This window comes from Cupressus sempervirens, chromosome 3, assembly GCF_028749045.1.
Source record: "Cupressus sempervirens isolate cs-2001-9-10 chromosome 3, ASM2874904v1, whole genome shotgun sequence".
NCBI lineage: Eukaryota > Viridiplantae > Streptophyta > Pinopsida > Cupressales > Cupressaceae > Cupressus > Cupressus sempervirens.
This window is the reverse complement of record NC_143120.1, coordinates 699,392,011-699,407,744: the sequence shown is the minus strand read 5'-3', so window position 1 is coordinate 699,407,744 and position 15,734 is coordinate 699,392,011. Positions and strand designations below refer to the sequence as shown.

General features: G+C 33.2%; 1 protein-coding gene across 1 annotated transcript; it reads right to left on the bottom strand.

Annotated features, from left to right (window-relative positions):
• Positions 1-5,295: 5,295 nt before the first annotated feature.
• On the bottom strand, positions 5,296-14,902 carry LOC149568665 (disease resistance protein Roq1-like). The gene is made up of 6 exons (XM_089816758.1): positions 14,388-14,902; positions 7,399-8,476; positions 7,018-7,317; positions 5,956-6,906; positions 5,725-5,853; positions 5,296-5,649 (listed from the first exon to the last, which is right to left on the bottom strand). The coding sequence occupies exons 1-6, from the start codon at positions 14,900-14,902 to the stop codon at positions 5,296-5,298; spliced, it is 3,327 nt and encodes a 1,108-aa protein (XP_089672884.1).
• Positions 14,903-15,734: the final 832 nt, after the last annotated feature.

Genomic DNA, 15,734 nt, shown 5'->3' with positions numbered 1-15,734 from the left:
CACATTCTATACTTCTTCTACTATAAGGCGAAAAAAAGAGTTAAATTTTGTAGAATTTTGAATTAGTTAAGGTGGTCAGACATGAGAGTTTTTTATTCCAAAAATACTATAGTATAAAATTTATAATTAATTATTTATTTCGAATAAAAAATATCCAAAAATATGCATCACATCCAAGCATGAGTCTAATTCTTATATCTAGCATCTTATTAAAAAATATTATCATTTGATTTTGATTAAGGTCGTCAGACATATGTCTACTTCTTATTTTTGTCCTAAAATTTTTGTACTATTGCATTAAAATTCAAATTTTGACCAATCAATTTTTATTTTTTTCAGATAAGGCCTAGTAATTTAGAAACTAAATTCAATTTCTTGGAGATTATTTTATCTCTACTTTTTATAGAAAGTTCATAACAAGTTGAAAATTGTATGTCAAGTTGACATAACCCTAATTTGTTGATTTTTCATTGCCACTTAAGGGCATAGTATGGCTGACCATGATCCTACACATACCCAGTTATGATTAATCATTAGCCCAAATTAGAATTGATATGTTAAAGGAACTCTAATTAGATATTGGTTCAAAATTCTTTTTACCAACTATATTGTATCAAAATACTAGTTTTCTTTTCAAGTCCCAATCTCATAAATGTAATTAATTTTATTCTACTATTAAGGAAAGACATATAAAAGTCACTAAGTAAAACATATAAGTGAAGACAAGAATTAGAATTTTGTTTTGACAAGATAGGGTTGAAACATACCGGGTGATTGTGATTTTTTATTTGAATTCAGAATTTGTTGCTGTTCAAATAGCCTTGAAGAACCTATAAAATTTGATACATGAAAATAAATGAAGGGATCAAGTATTTGGAATCAATTGAGCAATATGTGAATTTAACATTACATGCAATTGCTTAATCAAATTTGAAAGAAACATGTTAAATCTGGAAATTTTTTTGCAGTCACAATCACACCTTTGTATACAATGGGTTCAAGTCAATTGTTCACAGGTTCATGTAGTGTATTCATGTTAGATTTGTAGTAGGGTCAGAGATTAGTAAGAAAATGTAGAAATGAAGACACATATTTTGATTTATTGAAATGAAATATTAAGAAATATGAATTTTGGAATTATAGTCAATATATACAACGACAAGGAAAAAATAGTATTTTAAGTTTTAAATTAGTATTAAAGTGGGTAATAGTGTAAATAAAATATTGATTGAGATTTTTTTAAAAATTTAATATCATACAGAAGGGAAAATATATGCACAAAAGCTAATCTATTCGCTTTTCTAAAATTTGGTCAAAGTTGTGTACGAATATGTTTTATTGCATATGTTGTTTAGTGTATGTACATATGTGCATCATATGCTCATCCATGACAAGCACTTCAAAGATTTTTTGACTTATACAAGCTCCCTACTAGAGGACACAATCATGGAGAAACTGGTGTGTGCATAAGGAGGAATTGGAGGAGACATACGAATTTGTAGAAATATCATTGCATTGTAGGCATCTAAAAATTTTGACGCATTTTGCCGAGATAGCTAGGAACGATGAGCATGCTATGCATGATCTATAATAGATTTGTATTTACTGCTAATCACAACTTTTAGTGAATTATACATAGATGTAGTAGCATCACATGAACTTAGTGATTCAAGAGAGAACAAGCCACCAATGAGAGCATTACTCATCTCTATTACATACACACTAATGTATGCATCATAGTTTTCAAGAGGCTTAAAGTGATGCTTAACATATGCATTCACTATTTTCTTTACAATTTCTATATTTTTGAAAAGGTCCATGCAGTTGATGAAGAATTTTGAAACAATGTCCTTGTAAAGCACTGACCCCGATTTATTTTCCAGAAATTCTTCACCAAGAACAATGTGTGGTGACTTCTCCATATTTAGACATTCTATGACAAACACATTTTCTAAAGTTTGTCTTTGAATTGCACCGGTGATTGGAGGATCCCAATCAACACTTGGACTTGGAATATAAACTTAGTCACATTTCAAAAGTTAAAATCTGCCACAATATATTTCAAAATTAGATAACAGTCATATGATATATGATATCTATTACTTGGTTTAATAGTTTAGACGAAACCTAATGACTATATGTAAATCCATATTTGAGAGATAACCAAATCTAAATGTTTCATTGTTGACTTATCCTTTTAAAATAAATTTTAATGAATGTTTGTCAAACGTATATGGAAAAATATTGGCGTTTAATTAGCCAAAACTTGAGAACGAATCTTTTAAAATTAGGGGCCAAGTTCATGACCTGAAGTAGACATCTATATGATTCTGGCCATAGAAACAAGCATTATGAAAATTCCTATGATGATTACGGGTGTTTGTAAAAATCTTTCACAATCAGTCCCATGCCTTATGGCAAGCCATATGCCCAAAACTAAGATCGGAACTATATTTTATGAAAAATAGATTAATCATATGAAATTTCTAAGAATCTCTAACAGGTATTCCAGTTATTGTTCAAAATCATGAAGATGAACTACTAGACTCAAAATTAATGTAGGAGCCATAGAATATAAATTACATGCTCCCAAATTAATATGCATATAAAATGTCTTTACAAGCTATTTGAAATGAAACCCGTGTACCACATATGAACATAATACTCAGTCGAAAGAACATGATCGCAACCAACAAGTAATAAGATGAAAATATTTTCAAGAAATAACTAATGAAGCCATTCCCATTAATTTCCTCATCAGATAATAACAAAAAACAAAAGCCTTCAGGAACTCAAAAAAGGTTGGAGTATACTCAATTGTATTAGTAGATGGTAAAGTCCACTGTATAATCTATTTTACTCTTAGATTAAAAAAAAACACCATCAATAGTTAAAAACTTGAAATTTGACAGAAATTTGATTTCTCAGGAACCTACAACAATATGAGAAAGCTAAATGGATCAATCAAAAAATTAAACATAAAGAAACGGATTTAAGCTAATGTATTATAATCATTTTCTACTAGCAAATCTTAGGCAAGGGTAAAACTTGGACCGACTGTTAAGATATGTAATCGCTAGAAAACCTTCAATATAACCTTGTGACAACTACTCCATAATCTCGTCCAATATTCACTAGAAACAACAAAGATTTTGCATAAAATGACACCCACCATACCAAATATCCAAAACTATAGGGGAAATTAGATTATACAAAGAAATATCGTGGGATCCTGGTTACGGAGCACAAACACGACATCTTAGGATAAATCAATTCTAAATATATAATTTCAGAGAAACATACCTTAGAGAAACACAATTAAGCTAGAATGGCCTTACTGCAAATATGGACAAGATGACAAAGATGATATTACAGAGTTAACAACTAAGTATGTGCTCATATTAAACAAAATTCATAAAGGAAATAGATTACAAGAGTTAGCCACGAAATCTTACCACTTTCTCTATGCACAACATGAAGAACAACATGTGAACTAAGAAACCAAATAGTCCTTTCTATAAATTGGTAGATGAGATAATTTTGTGATTGTCAAATGCCACCGAGACACATTCCCCCAGGTATTAATTTCTCAACGACCAAATCTAGACACTTGTATGAATTTGTCGACATAATTACCACCAGCTTGCAATAATGAAATAAGGAAATACATTTCTAGTCCACAGGACAATAGATTTTATGAGATTTTGCTTAGTTTCATCACTAGAAGAAAAATGAATGACAAGACATGCCAAACTCACTAAACTACAAGTTGTTCACCTAACACATATTTGTACGCAGTCTGACATTAAATGAGCAGTAGTGGGAAAGATTTTATGAGATTTTGTCTACATTTGTCGGCAAAAGACTAATGAATGAAAACACATTAGAATCATGAACACAGGAGGGAAACCATGTTGCTATTAATTCTACTTTAGCTTTTGCAAGAAATCATGCATTTTAGAGAAAACTAGAAGCCCTATTGTTCACCTAATGGGCCAATAGCCAATTCACATGTATTGATTTCCAATACAAATACAACTCAACCTAAAGTAAATACATTATCGAAAAGGTTTGTGTATTTTAAATAAACAGTCACGATTCATCAAAATTAAATTGGAAATAGCACCCAGTTGGATGCTATAGTATTGAAACTAATAAATGACTATAATATAATTCAAATTTGTTACTATGAAAGCATTATTAAACATATTACATATATATTTCCACATATTTATACTACTAACATTAAATATAACTCTTCTCTTCTGATAGACCTTCGATCTCAATTCTTCCAACTATAGATGCAACAAAAATTTTAGATTGTCGAGTTTCTCAGCAGTGATTTTATATTATTACAATCAACTAACTTGAAGTGTTGCAGTGATTAGAATAGCAACTCCATTGCCATAAAAAACAAAATAAAAAATGTTTCAAATGCTTTAAAAATTATATTGACCTTGAAAATATCAAGACAAAATGATTGTTAGCACTCTCAACTGCACAATAGGTTGCATCACATTCTTCTTTAGTCAGGCAAGATCGTTTAATAGGTATTTGAGATTTTAAGTTATTGTTGCAAAAATAACATTAAGAGAAAGGTAGATACTTACATCGGTAAGTAATATTGTTCCACCATCCTATTAAAACAAAAGTTTCATTTCAATCATTTTGGAAGCAAATGAAAGTGAGAGAATTAATGTGCATTTATGATGAAATGAATGTCCAAGAGGCTGAAAACAAATTTGTAGGATTGGTATTTTAGGTAATGATGACTGAAAATGAACTTTCTATGACTTTTTTGCATTCAAAGAAGAAAGTAGGAAAATTCTATAACAAGTGTTGATGTGGAAACCAATTTTATATCATAGTCTCTAAACAACAAGTGGCTTTTTGGGGCAAAGTTTCAATCAAGAGGTTGAAGATTATCTTCATTATAGATGATCCTTTTTTCCTGATCATGGTCAATGGCCTGTTTGGGATAAAGCACATGATTGAAGAATATAGGCATTGAACAAACACACGTTACACTCATGTTTAGCGTATCAAAATTGGAAGTTAGTGATAGAGAAAATCTCATGTTTAGCGTATCAGAATTGGAAATCAGTGACAGATAAAATTAGAAGGTTGGTATCATAGACTATAAAACTTCCAATTTCCACACATTTATACATATTTATAATACTAACATTAAATATACATATAGAACATAAATATTTTTAAATCAGAAACAATTAATCACATAGATTGCACAATTAAGTTTATAATATTTAACATTATTCAAATATGACAAATTTATTATGCAGTGGCACAAATATCCTTTGTTTTTCCCAAATGTTGCAATAATCCATAAAAAACGTCGACTACTCTATTTTCCTCACCCATCACCAATATTCCCGTCTCTACCAAATTATCTTCTAACGAATGGAGGTCCCTCCGTAGAACAAAAGAAACATGGGAGGAAATTTCCTCTTCCTTGAGTGAAGATGGGAAGAAAACACTAATGTATAGCTTTTTACCTTCTGGCAGCATCATTTGATCGACATTTGTCGTCAGATCAATGTCACCATCTGAGTTTATAACAAGACACATCATCACTGCCTCGTTGGCGGAACGCTCTTCTGAAAACACGTACTCCCAATAATAGAACGGCTCCAGACAATCATCCTCCTCATTCAACTCATCATCCTCCTCATTCGACTCGTCCTCGTCAGTCGAGTCATCAACCTCATTCAGGTCGATCTTCTGTCGGTCGAACGAGTCCACCAAAGTGACGCCAGGGAAAGCAAAACACTTCGCCATCGCCTCCACGCTGGGATCTGCCGTTACACATATTTGACATCTGGATGGCCATTTCTGCCACAAATTATACATTGTTATCAACCACTAAGCATCTAGATTACATAATAACAATAATAATAATAATTAGAAGCTCAATCACGTAAAGACTATTATTACCTCTCTATTTAAAGATTGAAGGAAAGGTTCCAATGCTGATATGTGGCATTCTGCCATGAGGCTTACCCTCCTCAAACTCTCCATATCCTTCAGACCCTCTATCACTGGCACCTCCTCATGAGTTCGTAACGCCAATGTCTCTAACGAAGTGCAATTTTCTAATCCTTTAATTATCCTCAGCTCCTCACACCTCCACACATCCAGAGACTCTAGCTTCACCAGACCAGGATTGAGGCTTATGCTTGGCAGATTTGAACATGCCATCACTTCAACACTCTTGACAGATACGGGCAACCCACTTATCTCTACTAGGTCATGATTCTGGTTAATAAATAGCGTCTGCAGAGTGGGGCAAGAGTTGGCAGAGATTGATATCCTAGACACACGACAGCTGTTTAGATATAAATTTGTGAGACTAGAGAATGAAATATTGGAAGATGAGGACCCCTCCTGGATTACAAATTCAGTGGGTCCTGGGCAACAAGTGATCTCCAAGTCATGAAGGCTAGCAAGCTGCATAAGTACTTCTGACGGAATCATCAAATGACTACATCTCACCAATTGTAAAACCTCCAGATTTGTCAAAGCACCAAACTCGCCAGGCAATGATTTGAGGTTGTCACAATGCGATAATGAAAGGTAGTTCAGCGATTGGAGGTGGCCAAATTCTTCTGGCAAAACATCAATCGCGCTACAGCTTTCCAATCTTAGATGCTGCAAGTTTCTCAGATCACCGAACTTGCTAGGCAACGACTTTAGCTCATTACATTCAACAAACTCGAGGCGCTCCAGCATTTGGAGGCTGCAGAACTCGTCTGGTAGACCTTCGATAGGAGCTCCTTTGCCGTCAAAGGATATCTCTTTTAAATGTTTCAGAAATCCTATTGACTTTGGAAAGCTTTGGAAGCTTTCCGCATGGCTGATTTTCAGCACTCTCAACTGCACAGGAGGCTGCAGTGCCCAAATTTCCTTTTTTAATTAAGCAAGACCGCTCAACAACTAAAAGAGATTTTAAGAAAATCTGGTTGCATAAATAACAGTAAAGAAAAGGAAGATACATACATTGGCACTCTCGTCCCACGGTTGTTCTAATTTAGAAGCCTCACAAAGCTCTAAAACTCTCAACTTCTTCAATGAAATCCATGGCGGAAGAGATGTATGCGGAAAGTTGGCCCATCGCAGCGAGACAATGCCTTCTGATACTGGTGCTAATTCCTCTGTAAAATAGTTGTTTTCAACATCTACAATTTTTAATCCCCGCCTCCGCTTAATTCCTCTACCTGATTCTTCTCTGATAAACTCAACAAATTCTTCATAAAACTCATCTGTTTGGGCTTTGATTCCCCGAATTGGCAGGCTCTCCTAAATGGAAAAGTATTAAACAATTTAATCTCAGAGCAATCTATTATATAGCATAATAAACAAGGTAATAATTTAACTCACCCTCCCTTGATTCTCAATGTGTTTGAGTTGCTGTGGTGACCAAAGGCGGTATGGTGACCGTGTGATTGAAATGTCCTTTCCCAGATCTCTCAGCAGATCATGCATTCTCAAGCACCTGTCTTCATCTACTTCAACCAAACATTTATCCACGAGCGTTGCCAAACTACCTGCTCCACTCCATCCGGATTCCTCCCACACTATGATCGCTGAATTCTTTTTCATTCCTATGAAGAAACAAGATATATCCAAAAATATCTCTTTTTCTTCCTCGTCTAGTGCATCAAAGCTCACCACAAATACGGTTTTAATGTCTTTGTGCAATAATCCAGAGAACTTTTCTAACTGACCATTCCAATATTCCTTACACCTTCCATGCACAAGTGCTCCTAAAACCTTTATGGATAATGGCAATCCCTTACATATTATTAAATACTTTTTAACAAGGCATTCAAATTCTTCTATTGGAGTCGGTATTTGGAAAGCATGCCAACAAAATAGTTCCATGGCATGTCGAGGACTTAATTTTTTCATATTGTAAATCGAATTAGAAGGAATTCCCCATGATATCAGAACACCAGGATCTCGACTGGTAACCACAATAACACTACCATGTGTAAGGCTGTCTTTTGTTGGTAAGAGAGATTCCAATTGATCTTGATGATCTACATTATCCAAGATAATAAGTACCTGAACAAATCGCAAATATTCGGCTAAGATTGCTTTACCTTCTTCTACACTGTCAAACGATAGATCTTTTGGGCCGCCAAGGTCTTGGAACATCTTTTTTTGCTTTACATACAAATTTTTAGTTGGTGTATCTCGTACATCACAAACAAAACTGCATCTGTAAAAGGAGTGTATCATCTTGTTGTAATATTCTTTTGCGAGTGTAGTTTTTCCACACCCGCCTATACCTGTGATCCCTACAATTTTTACATCTTGAGAAGAATTCATCACAATTATTTCAAAGTCAAATAAGGTTTTATCAAGACCCACAGGATGTTCGGCCACCACAAATAAAGTCTTTTTAGGATGCTCCAGAACAAAATTTTTGATAATCATCAGCACTTCTTTATCACTGTTAAAAAACATTTAAAAATAAATAAATTTTCTCTGAAAAGAAATCTTAAATTAATATAACGTATTTACCATTTTTTAAATTGATACACAGATATCAATTGTTCATTTTAGATGAAGAATACAGTAAAAAATAAAAAACAATGGCATGTTTCACATACAAATTTTATAAGGTGAAGAAATAAAAGTTTTTTCTTAGGAAGAATAAGATTGTCTAGAATGTTTTAGATAGGAGAAAATTAGTTCATAAATTAATTCTCTACTGTCCACATCTGCAGTTGAACTGCAGTAGTAGTTGTTGACTTCACTAAAATAACTATTAGTACAAACTAATTTCACACATTTCTTAATAAATTGGTGGACTATATCTCCATCTTCTCATGCAACCATTCATGTATAGAGTCATTAGGATAGAATTTAATTTACTATCACGTCAAATTCTAGAAGTTTTCCTTTGTAAATAAAGGTAATCTAATTGCTCACACCATTCACTAAGAACATTTTCTCCTCCAATCTACTGTAGCAATTATTATTCTCTTATGTTGTTGTGATATATTATTTTATATTTCATTTCTCTACATGGTATCAGAGCAAAGGTTCAATTAGAAATAGATTGCTCAAGTTATTTGTTTATAGGACTTATATATTGTTGGAGTAATAATTGTTTGAATTTTCTTTGTGTGGCTAACATGGTCTCTACAAATGAGGTGTTGCCTATATTTAAGGGCCCGTTTGGCTGCGGGAATAGGAATAGGGGAATAAGAATACGTATTCTCAAATACGTATTCTGGAATAGAAAATGGGGCTACGTATTCCTATTCTCTATTTGGTTCAGCCAATATTTGATGGGAATTCGTGGACCCCAAAATTTATGTTTTCTAAAATAAAAAAAGTGGAATAGGAATACGTATTCCAATAGCACCTATTTTGGTGGAATTGCAAAACCCCATTTTGGGGCCAAAATTGAAATACGTATTCCTATTTTACTTCATATTCCAATTCCATTTTGGTGCATCCAAACGAGGAATTCAAATTTTTTGGAATTTACATATGCCTATTCCGCTTGTATTTCGCTCGCCAAACGGACCCTAATGGAAGTAGTTTTGCAAATTGGAAGATTGTAGTCAAGAATTTTTTAAGGGAAAAGGCTTTATGGAGGATTGTGAGTGGGGAGATTAAAGAACCTCAAACTAATAGAGAAAAAGAGTTTTGAAAGAGTAAGTTGGAGCAAGCGAGAGGTATTATTGGTAAAACTTTAAGTCTTAATCTCAATAGAAGGTTTGTTGATGTTGATGATCCTATAAATTTGTGGGAGAATTTGGAAAAAGATTATAAAGATGGATATATTGCTAGCACATTCAATATAGAAGAAAGATTGGCGAACTTAGATCCATCTTGTTTTTAAAAAAATGTCTAGTTATTTCAATGAAGTTAGTTTTTTAAATGATCGACTGAATAAAATAGGTGTTGAGTATGTTCTAATAAGAATTTTAGTTGATTGCAATGGTTGAAAGTAAGCTCCCTCAGTTGGACAAGGTATTTAAGGAATCAAGGAAAAGGGCTATTCAAATAAATCCTAATGCTCCACAACAAGTTTGTTTGATCAATATTGTAGGTCTATTTTAGATTGAGAAGATCACCTTATTAAAGAAGGATATATTAAGAAAAATCATGCATATGCAGCTATAAGTAAAGTCTTTAGAAATGATGGAAAGAAGAATTGGAAATAATATAGTAAATTTCAAAACGATGAAGATTCAAAGCATTTGTTTTAGAAATGATGGTTCAGAAAATCATGCTGGAAGAAACTCTTTATTTGTAGGTATTGTGTTGGTGAAAATCACATGGAGAAATTTTGTTTGAAAAGGAAGGATAGTGAAAGGAAACACTTCAAGCCCAAACAAGAAAGGTCTAAGGATGCAAAGAAGCATAAACACAGCTTTGTAGCCATCTCCCGAAAAAGGCAAGAGAAAATAGGTAACAAGGTAATTGCTACACCTGAAACTAAACATAATGTTAAGAGGGGTTACTTTTCTTTAGATTCTATTAAAGAGCAGATTTTAGATTTAGGGGCATAATTTTACATGACTAGAGATAGATCTTTGTTTATTAATATTTATGAAGGAAATAATTCAGATGAAGAAATTACAATAGAAAATAAAATGAAACTTCCAGTTCTAGGGATGTGAACTATTAATGTAGTAAATGGGTCTTTGAAAAATGTTTTGTTCGTTGAAGAATAAGGTTGAATCTTATTTTGAAATATACAAAATAGTTCAAGCTGGATATGAGTTTTTTGTTAATATCAATCAAATTATTATTAGAGATTAAAAAAAAAAGACACAAGCAATACAATTACTACTGGTAGAGTTGATCATGAAGAGTCTATTTAAATTTATGGCATTTGTTGATGATGAATTTACACACTTTCATGCTTATATTGCTCAAGCTGATTATATGCCAAAACTTTGGCATGCTAGACTTGGACATGTACTAGCATACCTAAAAATTTAATTCAATTTTTCCATAAAATAAGTTGAGAGGTATCTAATTCCATAAATAAACTATTGTATTTGTTTTTATATATACTATGCTTTGATATTAATACATAGAAGTTTTATTTATTTCACCATGTACAAATTTTTAAAAAATCATATTCCATAAAAATCATAGCAATAAAAAAATTCATATTTCTATTTTGTTTTGACATGTAAATGAACGTCAATTTTTTTTCAAAAGAGAAAATGTCTACATTAAAGATTGTTGCCACTATAGAAAGCCTCTCGGCTTAATAAATTAAAGAAAATTAAAAGATATGGTTAGAATGGATATATTTAGAGGACTAACAAAAATTTCACCATCTGAAGGAGTTTGTGAAGGATGTGTGCTAGGTAAACATCACAAAGATCCTTTTAACTCGGGTAAAGCATGGAGAACTAATCACCTATAACAACTCATTCATAATGATTAATGTGAACTGGGCTATCCTTCACTTTTAGGTGTCAGGTATCTTCTCACGATTATTTATGATTTTAGTAGGAGAGTATAGGTTTATTTCATAGAAAAAAAGAATGAAGTACTTTAGGTTTTTCAAAAATTGAAGGCATTAGTTGAGAATCAAAGTGGGAAAATGATTAAAATCTTAAGAAAAGATAATGGGGGAGAATTTTGTAATTATGCATTTGAGTCATTTTGTCAGAGTTGTGGGATTAAAGCAAAAAGAACATATCCTTATAGTCCTCAACAAATTGAGGTGGCTGGAAGAATGAATATAACTCTTTTAGAAATGGCTCATCGTATGTTGCAACTTAAAAGTTTACATAATAAATTTTGGGGTTCATTTGTTTATTGTGTTGCATATATTGTGAATAGAATTCCCACAAAAGCCCTTGCAAATATCACCCTTGAAGAAGCTTGGAGTGGTAGAAAGTCTGACATTGGTTATTTTTAAGTATTTGGGTGTATTTCTTGGGCACATTCCTAATGAAAAGAGAAAGAAGTCATAACCAAAGAGTAGCAAGTGTTTGTTTATGGGTTATAATGAAGAATCAAAGGCTTATAGATAATATGATTTGACAACAAACAAGGTATTTGTTAGTAGAGATGTAAAGTCTGATGAGAAATCACAACTTACAACCACTTCCTCTCCTTTCACAACAATAAATCCTTCTCAGATTATAGAAAGAAGTGAAGACTATATTGATGAGGATGAAGAATGCATTATTGATACTAATCAAAGAACTAATGCTTGTGATCAACCATTATCTCCAAGTAGTGATGAAGAAGAAGATGTTTTTACAACTAGACAAAAGACGAGTATTGAAGAAATCTATGGGAAAGGATCAAAGATCCAAGGAAGGAGTGGTTGTTCTCTTGTGGCCAACACATTACAAGTAAATGACCCAAAATCATATGAAGAAGCTAGAGGAAAGAAAGAATGGGCGCAAGACATTAAGGAAGAATATAATGCATTGATGGAAAATAAAACTTGGGAACTTGTACCCCAATCAAGAGGTAAGAATGTTGTTGGGTAGAAGTGGGTTTACAAAATAAAATTTAGATCAAATGATGATATAGAAAAATTTAGGGCTAGATTGGTTGCCAAAAGGATATAATAAAAAAGAGGGCATTGATTTGGAAGAAACATTTTCTCTTGTCATTAAAATAAATACAATTAGAGTTATCCTATCTTTGGCTACAAGTCTTGGGTGGCATGTTTATCAAATTGATGTAAAAAATATTTTCTTAATTGGAGACTTATATGAAGAAATATATGGATCAACTCCCAGGATTTGTAGATCAACAACATCCTAATCATGTTTGTAGATTAAAGAAGTCACTTCATTGACTTAAGGAAACACCAAGAGCATGGAATGAGAAGATTGACATGTATTTTCAACTTCATGGGTTAAAAAACCCTAAATTAGACCCAAATCTTTATGTGAAGAAAGTACAAAAAAAAATATTGTGGTTGCAATGTATGTAGATGATCTACACATAGATGGACCAAATATCTGGCTAATCAATGACTTAAAATCATATCTCAAAGGGACATTCCTTATGGGTGATTTTGGTGACCTAAGTTATTTTCTTGGCTTACAAGTCAGTAGGCTTGATGATGGGTTGTTTATCTCTCAAATAAAATATGCTTTGGATCTTTTAGAGAAATTTAAAATGTTGGAATGTAAGCTAGTCCCTACTCATTTTCAATCTAGAGTTAACCTTACTAAGGAATGCAGCTCCAAGAAAGAAGATCCTACATTATATAGACAAGTTCATGGTAGCTTCGTTTATCTAACTCATTCTAGACCAGATATTTGTTTCAGAGTAGATATGGTATCCACATTTATGCAGGAAACCAAAGAAAGTCATTGGATGGTTGCAAAGAGTATTTTGCAATATATCTATGGAACGATTTACTATGGCATACATTATAGCTACAAGTCCTCAACTTCTTTGATTGGCTTTATATTCAGACCACGGTGGCGATATTGATGATAGAAAGTCTACTAGAGGCTATTTTTTTCAGCTTGGATCAAGTCCAATTACATGGAGCAACAAAAAACAAGCAATTATATTACTATATTCATGTGACGTGAAATATAGAGAAGCAAAGGAAGCAGGAAAAGAGGCAATTTAGATTTGACATCTTTTATTTGATCTTGGCCTTGAACAAAGTTCAGCTACTACTTTTTATTGTGACAATTAAAGTGTTATACACGTTGCAAATAATCATGTTTTCCATGCTAAAACAAAGCACATTGAGATTGATGTTCACTATATCAGAGATCTTGTTCAAGAAAATATTGTTAGCCTCCAATTTTGTCCAAGTGAAGATCAAAGAACTTTTATATTTACTAAGAGTATGCTTGAGACTAAATTTTTGAAGTTAGGAGATATGTTGGGCATGATTGAGGTGAACATGCATTAGGAGGGGGGTAGTAATATAATGCTCACCTTCTCTTTTGTATTCTTCTACCAGATTTAAGGGGGATGTTAGGAAGAATAAGATTGTCTAGAATATTCTAGATGGGAGAAAATTAGTTCCCAAACTAATTCTCTATTGTCCACATCTTAAATTTGACTGCATTAATAGTTGTTGACTCCACTAAAGTAGCTATTAGTTACAAACTAATTCCACATATTTCCTAATAAATTGGTAGACTATATCTCTATCTTCTACCAATTACTCTTCTCTTATGTTACTGTGATATAGTCTTTTATATTTCATTTTTCTACACTTTTCTATCTGCAAACCAAAATAATTTTCCAAAAAAAACATTGAAAATTTGAATGTAAGAATAGCTTTATCTTGTAAGTTATATTTCCTATATACGTTAGAAAGGGAAGAGAATCCATCATATAGAACAAATATATTTCAGAACATGCGATAGAAGCAAACCGGCACTTACTCCTCACCGTTGACGATGTGGCCTTTAAGGTATGAAACGTTTTGCAGTGCCGACTTCCAATCCTCAATCTTTTCTGGACTATATCTCCTCTTTCCTTCAAGCTTGGAAAAATCTTGAGCATACCTTCCCTTTATCCAACGGATATCATTGACATCAACATCGCAGAACACAGGAATGATTGTCTGGCCACTTTTGGACATGAGAGACAACTCTTCGAGACACCAAGTGGATTCTGCATATCTCGGTGAAAGGATAGCAACGTGAAGGAAAGAAGTTTTGATGGCATGTTGTATCTCAGAAGGAATGGAATCGCCCAGTTCAAGCTCTGGTTCGTCTAAGAAGACTTCGACTCCAAGCGGTTTGAGGGTATTGTAGATTGAGGCGGCTAAAGTTTTCTTGGTGTCGGGGCCACGGTGATTTATGAACACATCGTACCGAACCTTTTTCGTTGATGGAGTTGAAGACGATGCAGAGGGGGCCATAATCTCTGCGAAGGCAGAAGTCGTTGCGGCCATTGGATTGAATCGAACGCAGGGCTTGAATAGATGGAAGACAGTGGGGCGAAGAGATTAAAGCAGTAGAAATCATTTGTAGCCCAAAACATATCATTATTACGATTAAAGTAGCAAGGAAAAAATATTGACGGATTTGGCCGGCATTTGACAGATCCTAGAGCAATTTGCTGAGACGTTTCGAGGAAGCACAACATTGAAATATAAGACGTTTCGAGGAATAATGTCGTTTACAACAAGCTCAAAGAGCGTCATAGAAAAAAATATACAGATTTTGACAGCATTAACAAAAATCCAAGAGGAAATCGCTGAGACGGGAGTCATTGGGACCTACGGTCACCACCCCATACGTGCCAAAAATAAATAGTTTATTCAAATGATTACAAAAATTTAATAAGGATATATAGATGTTAAGTCTTTCTTTCATCCTGATTGTTTTAAAAGTCTTTAGGGCACTTCTTTTTTTAATCTTTGGGTTTCTTGATACTCACGACTTCTGGTCATGAAGACGAAAAAATAAAAATAATTACAAAATGGAACACTGTTTTTTTCGATAGCCTATTTGTTTGTTTATTCAGATTAATAATTAAATTAGGGAAACGGAACGGAAGGCGCGCCAAAATACGGCCTGTTGAGAGGGACAATCCCTTTTTATATCTTGTTTGAGCGTGGCCTTTTTCGAACTGGTGAATATATTTGTGTTTTCAATTGCATAAATAATTTTGTTAATGTTGTAAGGTGATGGTGAAGGTTTGTCTATTTTGAGCCAAGATCATATTTTTCATTTGGAGGGTGATCTCTTCGGGGAAATAATATGCACCACCTGAATTGTTTT